The following is a 15,000-nucleotide window of genomic DNA, read 5'->3' as shown; positions in this document are numbered from 1 at the left end:
TGCAGTGTTCCATTGTCTCCTTCCTACAGCTGGGTGCCCTTCCTAACACACACATGCATACATACATGTCCATGTGTCTGTGTGCACTTACATGCCTAAATGTGTATGACAGTCTCCACACTTGTTAGTTGAGCAAAGCAGTAGTGATGTTGGCATTCCTTACTGACATTATGTCCAGTCATTCTGTGCATTCAAAGACCTCTGAAAATGAAAAAAGAAATCCCTTACTTGACAAACAGGTAAAAGTTGAGGGCAAGAAACGCATTCAACCATAAAATCTTGTCTCAATTTCTCATCTAAGCCTCTGTTAGCATGGAAAATATAGATGCTAAACAAATGAATGAACCATGCTGCCTTCCAGTTAATGACAATATTGCACACACCATCTTGCATTGATGAATCATTTGGGATGCAATATTAGTGTATAAACATGTTGCACTTTCTCCACTGCACAGTTTATTTCTGCACTTTCATACACAATGCACATTCCAATATGCAGTGATGGATCATACAGAATACAAATATAGCAGTCTAGACATTTTGCATTCACCCCACTGTAAAGCTACAAATTCTGTGTAACCATAGCAGGAGCATGCACTGTGGACTTGGTAAAAGTGTGGCAGTTTCTGTTTCTCTGCATTTGAAGTTCCTATAAATAGCTGATCTTAAAGCTTCTCTATTATGGTCTGCAGAATTATAATGAACAAGGAGGGAGCCTTAGAACTAATAGATACCTACCTGCATGATAAATTGCTGCATTTGTTAAATATTCACACTGTAATGACAGCCTCTCTATACATCTTGCAGTTCTCTCAATCCATTCAGCCCCACCATTGTTTCCAAAATATTTTTGGACAACTGACCTCATTCAGAGAACAAAGTTAATTAGCAACCCTTCCCATAAAGTTGGTAAAAATTATCATATTCAGAAAATCAAATTTAAATGAATTTTGTTTTTACTTATACATTTACTATATAACCAAAAATATAACTGTACATCACCATCATGTTGGTTGACTTGCCTGGAGTAATATAACTCTTCCATGTCAGATGTCCTGATCAAGCAGTGTGGCTTGAACTTGTGCATTGGGTTTTAGTTGCACTGATCTCTTGCTAGCCTAAATATCTCGTGTGTGTGCCATGACAATAGATGATAGCAGTTGTTCACTAACTGAACTGGTCAGTCTGTTAATCCTGGCTGTAGGTAATTTGATGTCTGTTCATTTGCCCAGCATCTAGTGATATTTACAATTGATTGACATCCACCATGTTGCATAAAGAACTGTACATACAATTCTAAAATTTATTGATTTATTAATGTGAAGGATGGCCTTGATGTGGTGAGATTAATCTTCTCACATCTAACTCAATATTAATTAGTAAGTAACATCTTTAAGTCACTTTCTTCATCTATTTGTAATTAATTTTGCATTTTCATTAAAAAGTTCAGAACAGTAATAGATTTATGTTCAATAAAACATGACAATAGGAATAATGCAGGTGGGAAATTTTCCCCTGCGGCTCATAATCCATCATTAACATTTATAAATTGCAAAAGAGATGATGGAACATGTTTATAAATAGGATTTCCAAGTTTTCTTTTGTTTTTAATTCAATCAGTTCTTGTAATTGCATTTGTTTCACCAACACTTGAAAATGCATCTAAAACTCAATCTGGAATCTTCATAGGTTCAGTCTTACAGCATGCTACCTTAGACAAGTATTTTGTAGTTAAGTCCTGAGGCAACCATAATCTGGTGAGTGGATTTGTCAGAGGGGAAACTGAAAGAAGCCTATCATCCTCATCATTTTATTGACCACTTTTCCACTATCTCAGAAGCATTGTGTCATTCATCTCTAATCTTCCTTGTCTTCCTTGCAAAGATCTGGCTATGGGGAAATACTACCTCCCTTGGAAACAGGTTAAGGTTAGCAACCACCTGCTGATCGAAAATCAAGTTCTGTCTCATTACATGTATGAACTAAAAGTGGATATTAAATTGATGATGAAATGATAGCACACATATACACACATACTACATTAATCAATGTATGGACTCTGAACAAATTTGAAGAGAACATAATGTGTTTGAAATGTGGGTTTAAAAGGAGAACATTGAGTCTCTTACAAAGATCATTGGACAAATGAATGGATGTCACAATGAGCAGGTGAATGATGACAACTGAACGTTGGAATAAAACAGAAGTTCATCTATTATGCCCATACTTGAAGAAGCAGAGGTTCGGAAAATATTATCATGGAGGGAAGAGTAGAGGGCAGTAGATCAAGAGGCAGGCAAAGAATGTAATGGATGGACAATATTAAGAGCTGGTGGGGAAAAGAGTGGCAAGATAAGGAGCTCATGCTGAAATGGGAAGACTTTTGTTGTAGTGTCATCAATGTACTGCAGGTGTATGATAAATGATGACAATGAAATAGACCCACTTTACCAGTTGGTTTTTGCACTGGGTATTAGATAACCAGATATTAGATCACAGTGTGGTTAAGCAAGACACACACTCTTCAGGGATTGTTCTCTGTGTCTGAAGGAGAAAAATGTTACATCTAATTCATGGGTGTTGTGAAAAAAGATGAAACAGAGTAAGGAAGCAAATGAACAAGGGATTTATCAGGAATTATGTCCCTTGGCCCCAAAGTATATGAGATGAGTAAGGCAGCAAGAGTCTGGTGGGTAAAAATTTATATAGGGGTAGGTGGAGCACATTTGACGGGTTGGCACACACACACACACATGTAAGGAATGGAGTAGATAGAATACCCAGCAACCCTTGTTGCCTACCATGAAATATAAGGAGAATTTTCTTCAGCTTATCATACTTCCTTACTAAACACTCCTCAACCTTCCACTTACATAAACCACCATTGTCCCTGAAAGTTGGTTTTATATTTACTATGGATTGCTTGAAGCTAACTTTCTTCCTACACCTCAATCTTTGGATCTTACACAGACACACACACATATATATAACTTACAATGCCAGAAAATGAACAAAGAGCCAAATTATTTGTTTGGATGATAAAGTATGGGTTAAATATATATATAGTATCAGTCAAGGTTAATGGAGTGGAGACACTGTATCTAGCAATAAAAGGAAATGATTACTATTCCATTCAAACTTTGCTTTTGTGACCGGAACATCAATGTTTTGAAACTGACCTATTTTCCATTACATTTCAGACAGATTCAGTGCCGAATTGCTGAAGCAGAAATATTGTTATAGCAAATTTTCTGCTCAATATCAAATTTTCTCTCAGTTACTTGACCTTAAGCATTTGAGCATGTCCCTTAGTGGTTGACAATATGTGCATCTCTCATCATGAGCAGCAGAGTTGCAATAAAATATAACTGAAAAGCAAAAAAAGAAAAATACCATATATATGTGTGTGTATGTACACACACACACACATTCTTTTACTTGTTCCAGTCATTAAATTGCAGCCATGTTGCGATAATGTTTTATTTATTTCATATATATATATAGGCGTAGGAGTGGCTGTGTGGTAAATAGTTTGCTTACGAACCGCATGGTTCCGGGTTCAGTCCCACTGTGTGGCATCTTGGGCAAGTGTCTTCTACTATAGCCTCGGGCCGACCAAAGTCTTGTGAGTGGATTTGGTAGATGGAAACTTAGTGTGGATCAGAAAAAGTACCAGACTTTAAAAAAGATCATTAAGAACTGGTGTTGATTTGTTCACCTAAACCCTTCAAGGCAATGCCCCAGCATGGCTACAGTCTACTGACTAAAACAAGTAAAGGATAAAAGATATATATATATCACAAAAAAAAAAAAAAACACAAAACACTCATTACTGTTGGCTGAAATATCTGAAGTTTTACTTCATGTTTGGCTCAAAACAAAACAAAAATTTAAACAGTCATTTCTTGTGGGGTACTGGTGATTCCATTTGAAGAATCTCAACAAAACAAAGTTCTGATTCTTGTTTCCTTCTTTTCATTTTTTTTTTTTTTTTTCACTTTAATTCCTTTTTTTTAACTTTCATTCCTTCTTTATTTTTGTGAGTCCTGTTTGTTTGTTTGTTTGTTAAAAAGAACAAACTTCGATGGCTTTATTTTTTATTTACAGACAAAATTAAATATGATTCGTGAAACTTAAATATAATGGCTTACAAAAACAATGAAGCAGAGAGAGAGAGAGAGAGAGAGAGAGAGAGAGAGAGAGAAAGAGAGAAGGAGGAAGAGAGAGGGATAGAAATAGATGAAGCAGAAACAATGACAGACATAAAGCATTTGAGCACACAACATTGTGAAGGCAATAATGATGACAATAAATATGATAGTAGTACTGGTGATGATGACAATGATGATGGATGATAACGGATGGTTATAAATGAAATTCTCATTGGCACAGGGTTTTAAATGTGTCAGGGGTAGACACAGTTTATTGAACTGGTTTCAATATATGACTGGTATCCTTGTTGACACTGATGGGAAATGAAAGCATCAAAATCAATGTCAGCAAGATTTGAACTTAGAACATTAAGAAGAGGGAGACTAAATACTGTGAGGCACTCCGGCTGATGCTCTTACATTTCTGATTACTCACCAGTCATAATAATAGTAATATTGATTTCAAATTTTAGTACATGGCCAGCAATTCTGGGACAGGGGTAAGTCGATTACACCGACCCCAGTGTTCAACAGGTACTTGTTTTCACAACCCTGAAAGGATGAAAGGCAAAAACGATCTCAGCAGAATTTGAACTCAGAACACGAAGACAGACGAAATGCCACTAAGCATTTCGCCCAGCATGCTAGCCATAATGATAATATCTATCCGTTATAATTTAAGCACAAGGCCAGCAATTATGATGGGAGGCGGGGAAAGTTAAATATGTTGACCCCAGTGTTCAACTGGTATTTATTTTATTGATCCCCCAAAAGGATGAAAGGCAAAGTCAGCCTCAGAGGAATTCGAACTCAAAACAAAGAGCCAGAAGAAATGCCACTAACCATTGTGTTCAATGCATTAACGATTCTACCAGCCAGCTGTCTTAATATTTTTTCTAATTTTGGCAAAAGGCTAGCAATTTTAAGGGAGGGGATGGCTGATGATATCCCAGGGTTCGACAATTACTTAATTTTATCAGCCTTGAAAGGATGAAAGGTAAAGTTGACCTCGGTGACATTTGAACTCAGAATGTTAAGAACTGGAAGAAATGCTGCAAAGTATTTTGTCTGGTGCAGTAATCATTCTGCCAGCCCACTGCCTCAATGATGGTAATAATCCTTTCTGTTACAGGCACAAGGCCTGAAGTTTTAGGATGAAAGGCAAAGTCGACCATGGCGACATTTGAACTCAGAACGTGAAGACAGATGAAATACTGCTAAGCATTTCACCTGGTGTGCTAACAATTCTGCCAGCTCACTGCCTTCCTGAATGATGATGATAATGGTTTCAAATTTTGACGCAAGGCCGGCAAGTTCGGGGGAGGAGATATGTTGATAACATCAACCCTGGTGCTAAAATGGTTCTTATTTTATCAACCCTGAAAGATGAAAAGTAAAGTTGATCTCAGTGGAATTTGGAACACAGAACATAAGAGTGGATGAAATGCGGCTAAGCATTTTGTTTAGCATGCTAACGATTATGCCAGCTTGCTGCCTTAATAACAATAATATGAAAATGAAGAGAATGGTAGTCTTGAAGGGATGAAAATACTGACATTATGAATCACAGGAAACAGAAGAAAACATTTTTTTTCTCCTTGATTGAGTTGTTTCACTGTTGAAGTCTTTTGTCCTTCTTTAAACATTTTTTTTTTTGCATTTAACACTTAACTCTGAGTTAAAAATGATTCCCTTCACAACACATACAGACAGATGGTATGATGATAAATAAGGACATTTTCAAAATAATAAATTAACAAAATGACAAAAAACAACAAAAAGAATATAATAAACAATCAGATAAAAAAAATGGTAGCCGAAATGGAAGCGAATTATACAGCAATTACACATCGAAGTATAATAAATAACAATCTTTTAGAAAAATAAAATAAAAAGCAATTTTATGGAGACAAAAATAATAACAGTAACCAAAGTTGACTCAAGCTGGGGCAAAAATAGGCAAAAATCAGGAAGATTGAATCTGCAAAAACCATTGAAAGAGAGAGAAAAATTAGAGACAACTGAATAGGAATTATTTTAAAAATAATAATAAATAATAAGTCATCATCGTTATCAACAACTATTTTTATGTTCATTTTATGTTCCATTTTTTTCCCCATGCTCATGTGGGTTTACAGCATTCTTCCTACTTTATGATCACATACAATATACTGAACAAAATTGTGGCTGAGGTTTTACCTGTTGAAGATCTTTATGACTGGATTCAACACTTTCTCCTACTAACGGAATGGATGGACATATATATATGCATATATATATATATATATATATATATATACTGATGAAGATAATAATAATAATAATAATAATAATAATAATAATAATAATAATAATAATCATTATTATAATCCTTTCTACTATAGGTAGAAGGCCTGAAAGTTTGGAGGAAAGGGAAAGTTGATTGCATCAACCCCTGTACTCAGCTGGTATTTTATTGACCCCCAAAGAATGATAGGAAAAGTTGGCCTTGGTGGAATTTGAACTCAGAACGTAAAAAGTTGGAAGGAATGCTGCTTTGCACTTTGTCCAATGTTCTAATAATTCTACTGGATAACCAATTTAATAATGATACTTCTTTCTGCTAATAGGTACAAGGTCTGAAATTTTGAGGGTGGAGGCTAGTCAATTATATCAAGCCCCGTGCTCAGAAGGTACTTATCTTATCAACCTAGAAAGGATGAAAGGCAATATTGACCTCAGCAAAATTTGACCTCAGAAGAAATGCCACTAAGTATTTTCTTCAACAAGCTAACTATTCTGCTAGCTCACTACCCTAATAATATTAATAATAATAATGATAATGCTGATGACATATTGATTTCATTATTTCAGAAATAGTTTAATGTTGAGGAAAATTTAAGAATGGTATCAACATAATAGCAATAAATGATAAACAAATTATTAATCATCATTAATTTAGGTCCATTTTCACTTATTTTTTTTTGCATCAATTAAACTGATCTTCCCCAGTACAGTTTATCACCATGTATTAGTCATTTGTTACCCGTTTCCTTTGTGAAGTTCTGCATTCTGAGATCAGATTTAACTGTTTCTTCTTTGGTCTTCTACAGGATCCTTTTGCACAGAACATTTGTCGCTTTATTAAACACTAATCCTTCTTATGCATTCCCTGTCTGCAGCCTGTGTGATCATTCTTGCAGATGACCTCTAATTCCTCTTAAATACATTATTTTTCTCTTGGGCTCATCTGTGCTGTCATTCATTTACGTTAACACTACACATCTAGCAAAACATGCTAGCTTTCCTTCCCAAAAATAATCTAAAATGTGCTTTAAATGCATATGAAAAAATTAAAATGTAATTGACAGTTACACACAAGCACACATTTAATCTTATTAGAAAGACACATCAATGTAATGTCCATGCCCTTCTCAATAATACTGGTAACCTAACTGAGGTATAATGGCTTGTGAGTTAAACCAAAACCTACAGTTGAGGATTTCCAGTAATACTTCAATGCTTACCAGTATTATTTACAACATTGAAAAATAGAAGTTAAATTGTCACTTTTACCAACATTTATTGCCCTTTATAGCTTCAATAAATTAACATCTTCAACAATTGAATGAAAAACAAAATTAAATGATTATTTTTTCCAAATTAAATGTTAAGTATTTTAGTAATTAACTTGTTTAAAAACAAAATATAATAACTAATGTTAAAATATAATGATGAGGGTTAATGGTAAATAGAATATTGAATTAACTTTTCCTTTTTTTTTTAATTAATTTTTGATGCCATTAAGTATTAGATAATAAAGAAAACAATGGGCAGAGAAAACATGTTAATTTATAACAAGGAACAACAATGTACTAATTAAATCAATGGATAACAGCTTGCATCCTCCAGTAATGTAACAATGTTATTGGCAGAACAAGAAAGAGTTGATGATGATGATGATGATAAGAATGATGATGTCTAAGATGTATTTTGTAAAGGATCTGATATAGTTTGTTGTAAAATTTATCCCCAGTATTAAATGTTACATATTTAATTGGATCCCCATCCCACCAACTCTGCACGTAGAGAGATAAAAAACAAACCTTAACTTGAGCAGAATTTGAAACCAAAGCAGTTTAAATACCAAACTGTGAGTACTTTATAGCATTAACATCCAATCTAGCTTTCAATCAACCACACCAGTTTTACAGTCTGCAAAAATAATACTGATGATGATGATAATTACAATGGTAATGATGACAATGATGATGATAGGTGGTGATTCCTTCTACTGGCAAAAGAACACACATTTCTAAAATCTCAGTATATGACTCTAGAAAGCTGAAAAAGTATACAGGAAAACACTGTATTTCACCCTTTAACATTTAAACCAGCCATATCTGGCCCAAATATTCTACCTGATATATACAATCAAAGTTACAAGATAATGCATGATTAATTCAAAACAATGTGAATAAATAAATTATGCATTACACATTTGATAGTAATCTGAGTGCTAAATGGCTAATAGCAGCAAGTTGAATTTTTCAGACCAAAATTTACAGTCAAATAAAGGTTGTTTAACTTACACACCAAGACAAACTTGGAGGATCAAAGATTCCATATGAAATGCAGCAGGACTAAGGAAGACAATAATGATGTTTGACTATTTACACTATATATTATGTTAATTTGTAAGCTGGGAAATATGGTAACTAAAGACTTCAGATTGTTTAAATAATAATCCTTCCTAGTAAAGGCACAATGTCTGAAATTTTAGGAAAGGAGGCTATTCACTTATATTGATTCATGCTCAACTGCTATTTAAGTTTACTGACCATGAAAGAATTTGAACTCAGAACATAAAGATGGACAAAATACCACTAAGCATTTTCATACTTTGCATTCTGAAATACCAGCATTTTGGCTGGTGTATAAATGATTCTGCCAACTAGCCACCCTAATAATGATAATAATGGTTTCAAATTTTGCCACTAGGGCAGCAATTTTGGGAGAGGGGTTAAGTCAATTACATTGACCCCAGCATTCAAGTGGTACTTATTTTATTGACCTCAAAAAGATGAAAGGCAAAAATCAACCTCGGCAGAATTTGAACTCAGAATGTAGCGACAGGCAAAATACTGACAGGCATTTTTCCCAGTATGCTAACGATTCTGCTAGATTGCCACTTTAATAATAATAATTCTTTCTACTATAATACCTGATGTTTTGAGGAGGAGCTAGTCAATTACATCAACCCAAGTGCTCAACTGGTACCTATTTTATTGGCTCCAAAAGGATGAAAGGCAAAGTTGACCACAGTGGAATTTGAACTTGGAACACAAAGACAAATGAAAATGCTGCTTAACATTTTGTCTGGCATGCTAACAATTCTGCCAGCTCACCACCAGAATGGTTTCAAATTTTAGCATAAATCCAGCAGTTGAAGGGGAAGGAGTTAGTCAATTACATTGACCCTAGTGCTCAACTGGTACTTATTTTATCAACCCTGAAAAGATGAAAGTCCCTTGGTGGGATATGAACACAGAACATAAAGTGCAGGAAATGCTTCTAAACATTTTGTCCAACTCACCAACGATTCTGCCAACTTATTGTCTTAACAATAAATGTTTCTAATTTAGGCATAAAACCAGCAGTTTTGAGGGTAGCAGGGCAAGTCAATATTATCAAACCCAGAACTAGACTGGTACTTTATTTTATCAACCCTGGAGGAATCTGAACTCAGAACATAATGAATTGAAAGAAATACAAGGCATTTTGTCTACTTCTCTGATGATTCTGCCAGCTCACTGCCTTAATAAAGATGATGATAGTAATGCTGATGAAGATGATGATGATGACTTCCAACATAGACCATCCCCTTGGTTGTGGGGGAGAGGCAGTATATAGTTATATAACTACTTACATGGTTGGTACCTTACTTTATCAATTCCAGAACAGAGGGCTAAGTCAACCCTGGTAGGATTTGAACTTGAAATTTAAGAGAACTTACCGTACAAACTCCAGTGCAATGTGATCCCATTTTTTAAGCCTAAAAAAACCAATGATATATTCTGTTTTTCCACTTTTATACATTTAAGTATATTCATAACCATCAATATTCACCTGTTTTTAAGAATTCCTTATCAAGTCCTTGAGAAGTGAGCAGACTTGTCACTAAATCTTGTGATATGAACCCTTTGGCAAGATCAATGTGGAACTTTATAACAATTGCTTGTAATTTAGGCACAAGGCCAACAATCTTGAAGGCAAAGAATAAGTCAATGATATCAACTCCAGTACTAGAATGTTACTTTATTGTATCGATTCCAAAATGATGAAAAGCAAGGTTGACCTTGGCAGGATTTAAACTCAGACTGTTAAAGCTGGAAAAAATACCACTAAGCAATTTGTCTGACATGCTAATGGTCCTACCAGGTCACCACCTATAATAATAATAATCCTTTCTATAGGTACAAGGCCTGAAATTGTGGGACAAAGGACAAAAGGTAAAGTCGACCATGGTAGAAATTGAACTTGGAACAAAATACTGCTAAGCACTTTGCTTGTCATGCTAATGGTTCTACCAGCTCATTGCCTTAATAATAATAGTGATAATCCTTATTACTATAAGCATAAAGCCTGAAACTTTGGGGGAGGAGGATAGATGATGTGCTCAACTGATGCTTATTTCATTCACCCTGAAAGGATGAAAGGCAAAGTCAAGCTTGGCAGAATTTGAACTCAGAACATAAGGATGGAAGACCTGTCACTAATCATTTCACCCAGCATGCTAATGATTCTAGCGATTTTACTATAGACAAAAGGCCAGCAATTTTAAGGGGAGCAGGAAGTTGATTATAATGACCCCAGTGCTCAAATGGCACTTATTTTCTAGACCCTGAAGGGTTGAAAGGCTAAGTCAACCTTGGAGGTATTTGAACTCAAAACAAAGAATTGGAAGAAGTGCTACTAAGCATTTTGTCCAACATGCTAATGATTCTGTCAGTTTGCCATCTTAATAATTATAACCCTTTCTACTACAGGCACAAGACCTGAAATTTCATGGGAGGGAGCTAGTTGATTATATCAACTCAAGTGCTCAACTGGTACTTATTTTATCAACTCCAAAAGGATGAAAGTAAAAGTTGAACTCAGATTATATAGAAGGATGAAATGTCGCTAAGCTTTCCATCCAGCATGCCAACAATTCTGCCAGCTCACTGCTTTAATAATAGTAATAATCCTTTCTAGTAAAGGCGCAAGGTCTGAAATTTGGGGGCAGGGGACGAATCAATTACATTGACCTCAGTGTTTCACTGGTACTTAATTTATAGACTCTGAAAGGATGAAAAACAAAGTCAACCTCAGTGGAATTTGATCTCAGAATGTAGCAGCAGGTGAAATGTCACTAAGCATTTTGTCCACCATACTAACGATTCTGCCAGCTCATCACCTTCATAATAATAATAATAATAATAATAATAATAATAATGATAAACAAATAGCAGGTAATATTTTTTTATTGTCTTTCTCATAAATAACAAAAAAAAAAAAAAAAATTATTTTCCATCATTATATTGAATTTTTTGCTAATTTTCTCTTATTTTTTCTTGTTACGAAAATCTAATTTTAATTTTTTTATTTTTTGTAAATTAGCTCATGCAGAAAATATACGTATTTCATTCATCCTTACTATTTTTTTAATAGCATTTTTTTTTTATGTAAGTCTTTTGTTTCCTTTATTTTTTCTTTCTTTTAGGGTTCACAAATGTTTCTAGACTGAATTCCTGTCAGGGTACAGTTACAGATTTTGGTCTAATTTCAATACAAAGTATCTACTTTGTAGACAGACAGAGAAAAATCGGTTGGAAATTCTTTTTTTCTTACTGAACATAGAAAATATTATATGTTTGTTGTTTAAAATAGGGACTGTGTATATGCTCATATATATATATATATATATATATGTATATATATGCACACACAGATTTATCCATATTTTTATGTTAATTTATGATGGAGAAAAACATTGATTTCTTTCCTTATTTTGTTGTTTGTGGAGGGAGCAGTGTTGGGAGTTAACAGATTGGTCAAACAAGCTTCTTTCTAAAAACAAACAAACCCTCAGTAATGCCTGCTATGATCAAGGGCAATACCATGAAGGTATAATCTTACATTGTATGGGAAATATTCAAACCTTGTACATATACACATACTTAAATGCACACATATATGGGTGTGTACACGTGAACATATGTGTGTGTATGTATATATATATATATATATATATATATATATATACATACACACACGTGCACACAAAAGTGTACACACATAAATACATATATACACACACACAGCAATACATATATAGATATATACATATACACAAACACATATATACATATACACACATACACAAAGTTATATACATATGTATATTTGTACATAGATATATAAACATATATACATAATTCACATACAGACATTACACACACACACACACATATATATATATATATATATATATATATATATATATATATATATATATAATGTGTGCAAACATAGTTTAAAGAACACACCATTGACAGTAGTAAATACAATTTCTTTCATACAAATGAAGCTTGAGTTTTTAACATTTCATGTGTAGGATTTAACAGGTAGCTGGAATTCTCTTGCCCTTCTTGAGAACATAGGCAATGGCAATTGGAGCAAATCAGTTCTGAATAATGGTAATCCAAACTGGTTTTGCCATGAATATACCACTGCCTAATGGTAACCATCAGTAGTAAAATAATCAATCATTTCTTACATTAGCAGAAGACTACAAATTGTATTGAGAAGGTTTACTTCATTGGTACTTTATTTTATCGACCCCTGGAAGGATGAAAGGCAAAGTTAACCTTGGCAGGATTTGAACACAGAAGATAAAGGGGCATAACAAAATACTGTAAGGTATTTTGTTTGTCAATTTACTGATTCTGCTTACCTTTGCTTTTGTTAAAAAAACATAAGAAAAAAAAAAGAACCTAAGAGAAATGTAAAGCATAATGTCACTACTATAAGGAAGATGGGAAGTAGTGCACTAATGATTAATTACATATATATGAACCTTGACCCAACTGAACCATGGTCTCACACATGGCTTAATATCTGGACATAATGAGGAAGCTATCGCTACATGCCAAAGAGCGAACTTATACATGTCAATAATGAGATGTACAAGTAAAAGCTGGACACTCCACAAGTCACATTGCAGATTACTAGTCAAGTTGAACAGTAACTCCCCAATAAGAACTGACACAGGGTAGATTGCTCTTTTTATTCGCTTTTGCCTGAGACAATCCCTGTAGTACTGGAGACAAGATAAAATGCACATAATATACATTGTGTCATTGTTAGTGTTGTTGGTTATAGAAAGAGCATCCAACTGTAGAAAATAGGCTAAATGCTATTATTATCAACAAAACTTTTAAATTTAAAGGACTTCAAACTAACTACCTTATATGTATTTAGATTCTTGACAAAGTATTAATGATAGTAACAATAACAAATAATAATAATTTAACTAAGTACGATTCTTCCTTCCAAATGTTTTTCTTCTTTTCTTTTCAGCAAGAGAAGTTTTGTGAAGTGCAAAACTGTATGTTAAGCAAGATGAGAGCTTTATGACCCACAAGCTGGCTGGAAGTGAACTAATTTTAGTCACTCAACTTCTGCACTCCTTGATGATGAAATAATTTGAGATAATAACTATTATTATTATCATTATTATTATTAATGTTGTCATTGTTATCGTTTTATGACAATTTGAGTGTAAAGTATCAGAGGTTAACATTGATCCAGTCATTGTCTGCCTCATGAGTTGAGAATTGCGGTATCAACATTATTTCTTTGCATGTATGAGAATACAAATAGAAGCACATAACAACATTTGTTACTTTATTTATAAGATATAGTTCTATAATTGGTACTAGAATAAAATGGCTGTAGCTCACTACAAGACAAGGAGCTAAGATAAGCTTCTCCCAATAATGGACAAATGTGTCATGTTGATGTTAATGTTATATATAGAAAAATAAATGAACAAATTCTTCTATTTATTGCCACAATTAAGTAACAATGTAAAATTTATTTCTGTTTAGAATTTTCTGTATGAGGCAATTTTGGGAGAGAAGAATTAATAGAAGAGATGGTGAGATGAGGGAAACAATGACTGAAATGATAACCCTAAAAATGAAGAAAATAAACAAAAAAAAAAAAAACACAAAAGAAAAGTATGTTGATTGGAGAAATAATTAGTTAAAAATACTAAGAAGTAATTAATTAAAAAATTATATTATTTATAAGTATAATTTTCTGTTTTAATCCGAAGAAATTAGCAATGCATTCACAGTTGAAGGTTAGCTTCTGTTTAGTAGATTCAATAAGTAACCATTTGGAAAATGATTTTTTTCAGAGTAATTCATGAACAAACTGTTGAAAATAATGCATAAGATCTATTAGATAAAAAAAAAAAAATGAAACTCATCGCTAAAAGACAAGAATGATATATATATATATATATATATATATATATATATATATATTATATATATATATTATATATATATATATATATTATATATATATTAGATGTATATATATATTATATATATATATATTATATATATATTAGATGTATATATATATTATATATATATATATTATATATATATATATATATTATATATATTAGATGTATATATCTTATATATATATATATATATTATATATATTAGATGTATATATCTATTATATATATATATATATATTATATATATTAGATGTATATATCTATTATATATATATATATATATAT

The 15,000-nt window shown here is 33.0% G+C and overlaps 1 protein-coding gene across 38 annotated transcripts in view; it reads right to left on the bottom strand.

Annotated features, from left to right (window-relative positions):
* Positions 1–3,829: 3,829 nt before the first annotated feature.
* Positions 3,830–15,000, bottom strand: part of LOC128246976 (FERM domain-containing protein 5-like) — a 256,956-nt gene continuing 245,785 nt past the window's right edge. For 19 of the 38 annotated variants that reach the window (XR_016243867.1, XR_016243868.1, XR_016243869.1 and 16 more), the window contains one exon: positions 3,830–6,132. Coding sequence is in view for 24 of the 38 variants with exons in the window: in XM_089361141.1 (XP_089217267.1) it covers positions 6,053–6,132 (80 nt within the window). In the remaining 14 variants the exon portion in view is untranslated. Of the gene's footprint in view, positions 6,232–10,146; positions 10,186–15,000 lie in introns of all 38 variants that reach the window. The other 19 variants (XM_089361140.1, XM_089361149.1, XM_089361155.1 and 16 more) reach the window with 3 other exon arrangements.

The sequence above is a fragment of the Octopus bimaculoides genome, chromosome 12, assembly GCF_046866305.1.
Source record: "Octopus bimaculoides isolate indiv1 chromosome 12, ASM4686630v1, whole genome shotgun sequence".
NCBI classification, from domain to species: Eukaryota; Metazoa; Mollusca; class Cephalopoda; order Octopoda; family Octopodidae; genus Octopus; species Octopus bimaculoides.
This window is presented reverse-complemented; position numbering and strand designations above follow the sequence as displayed.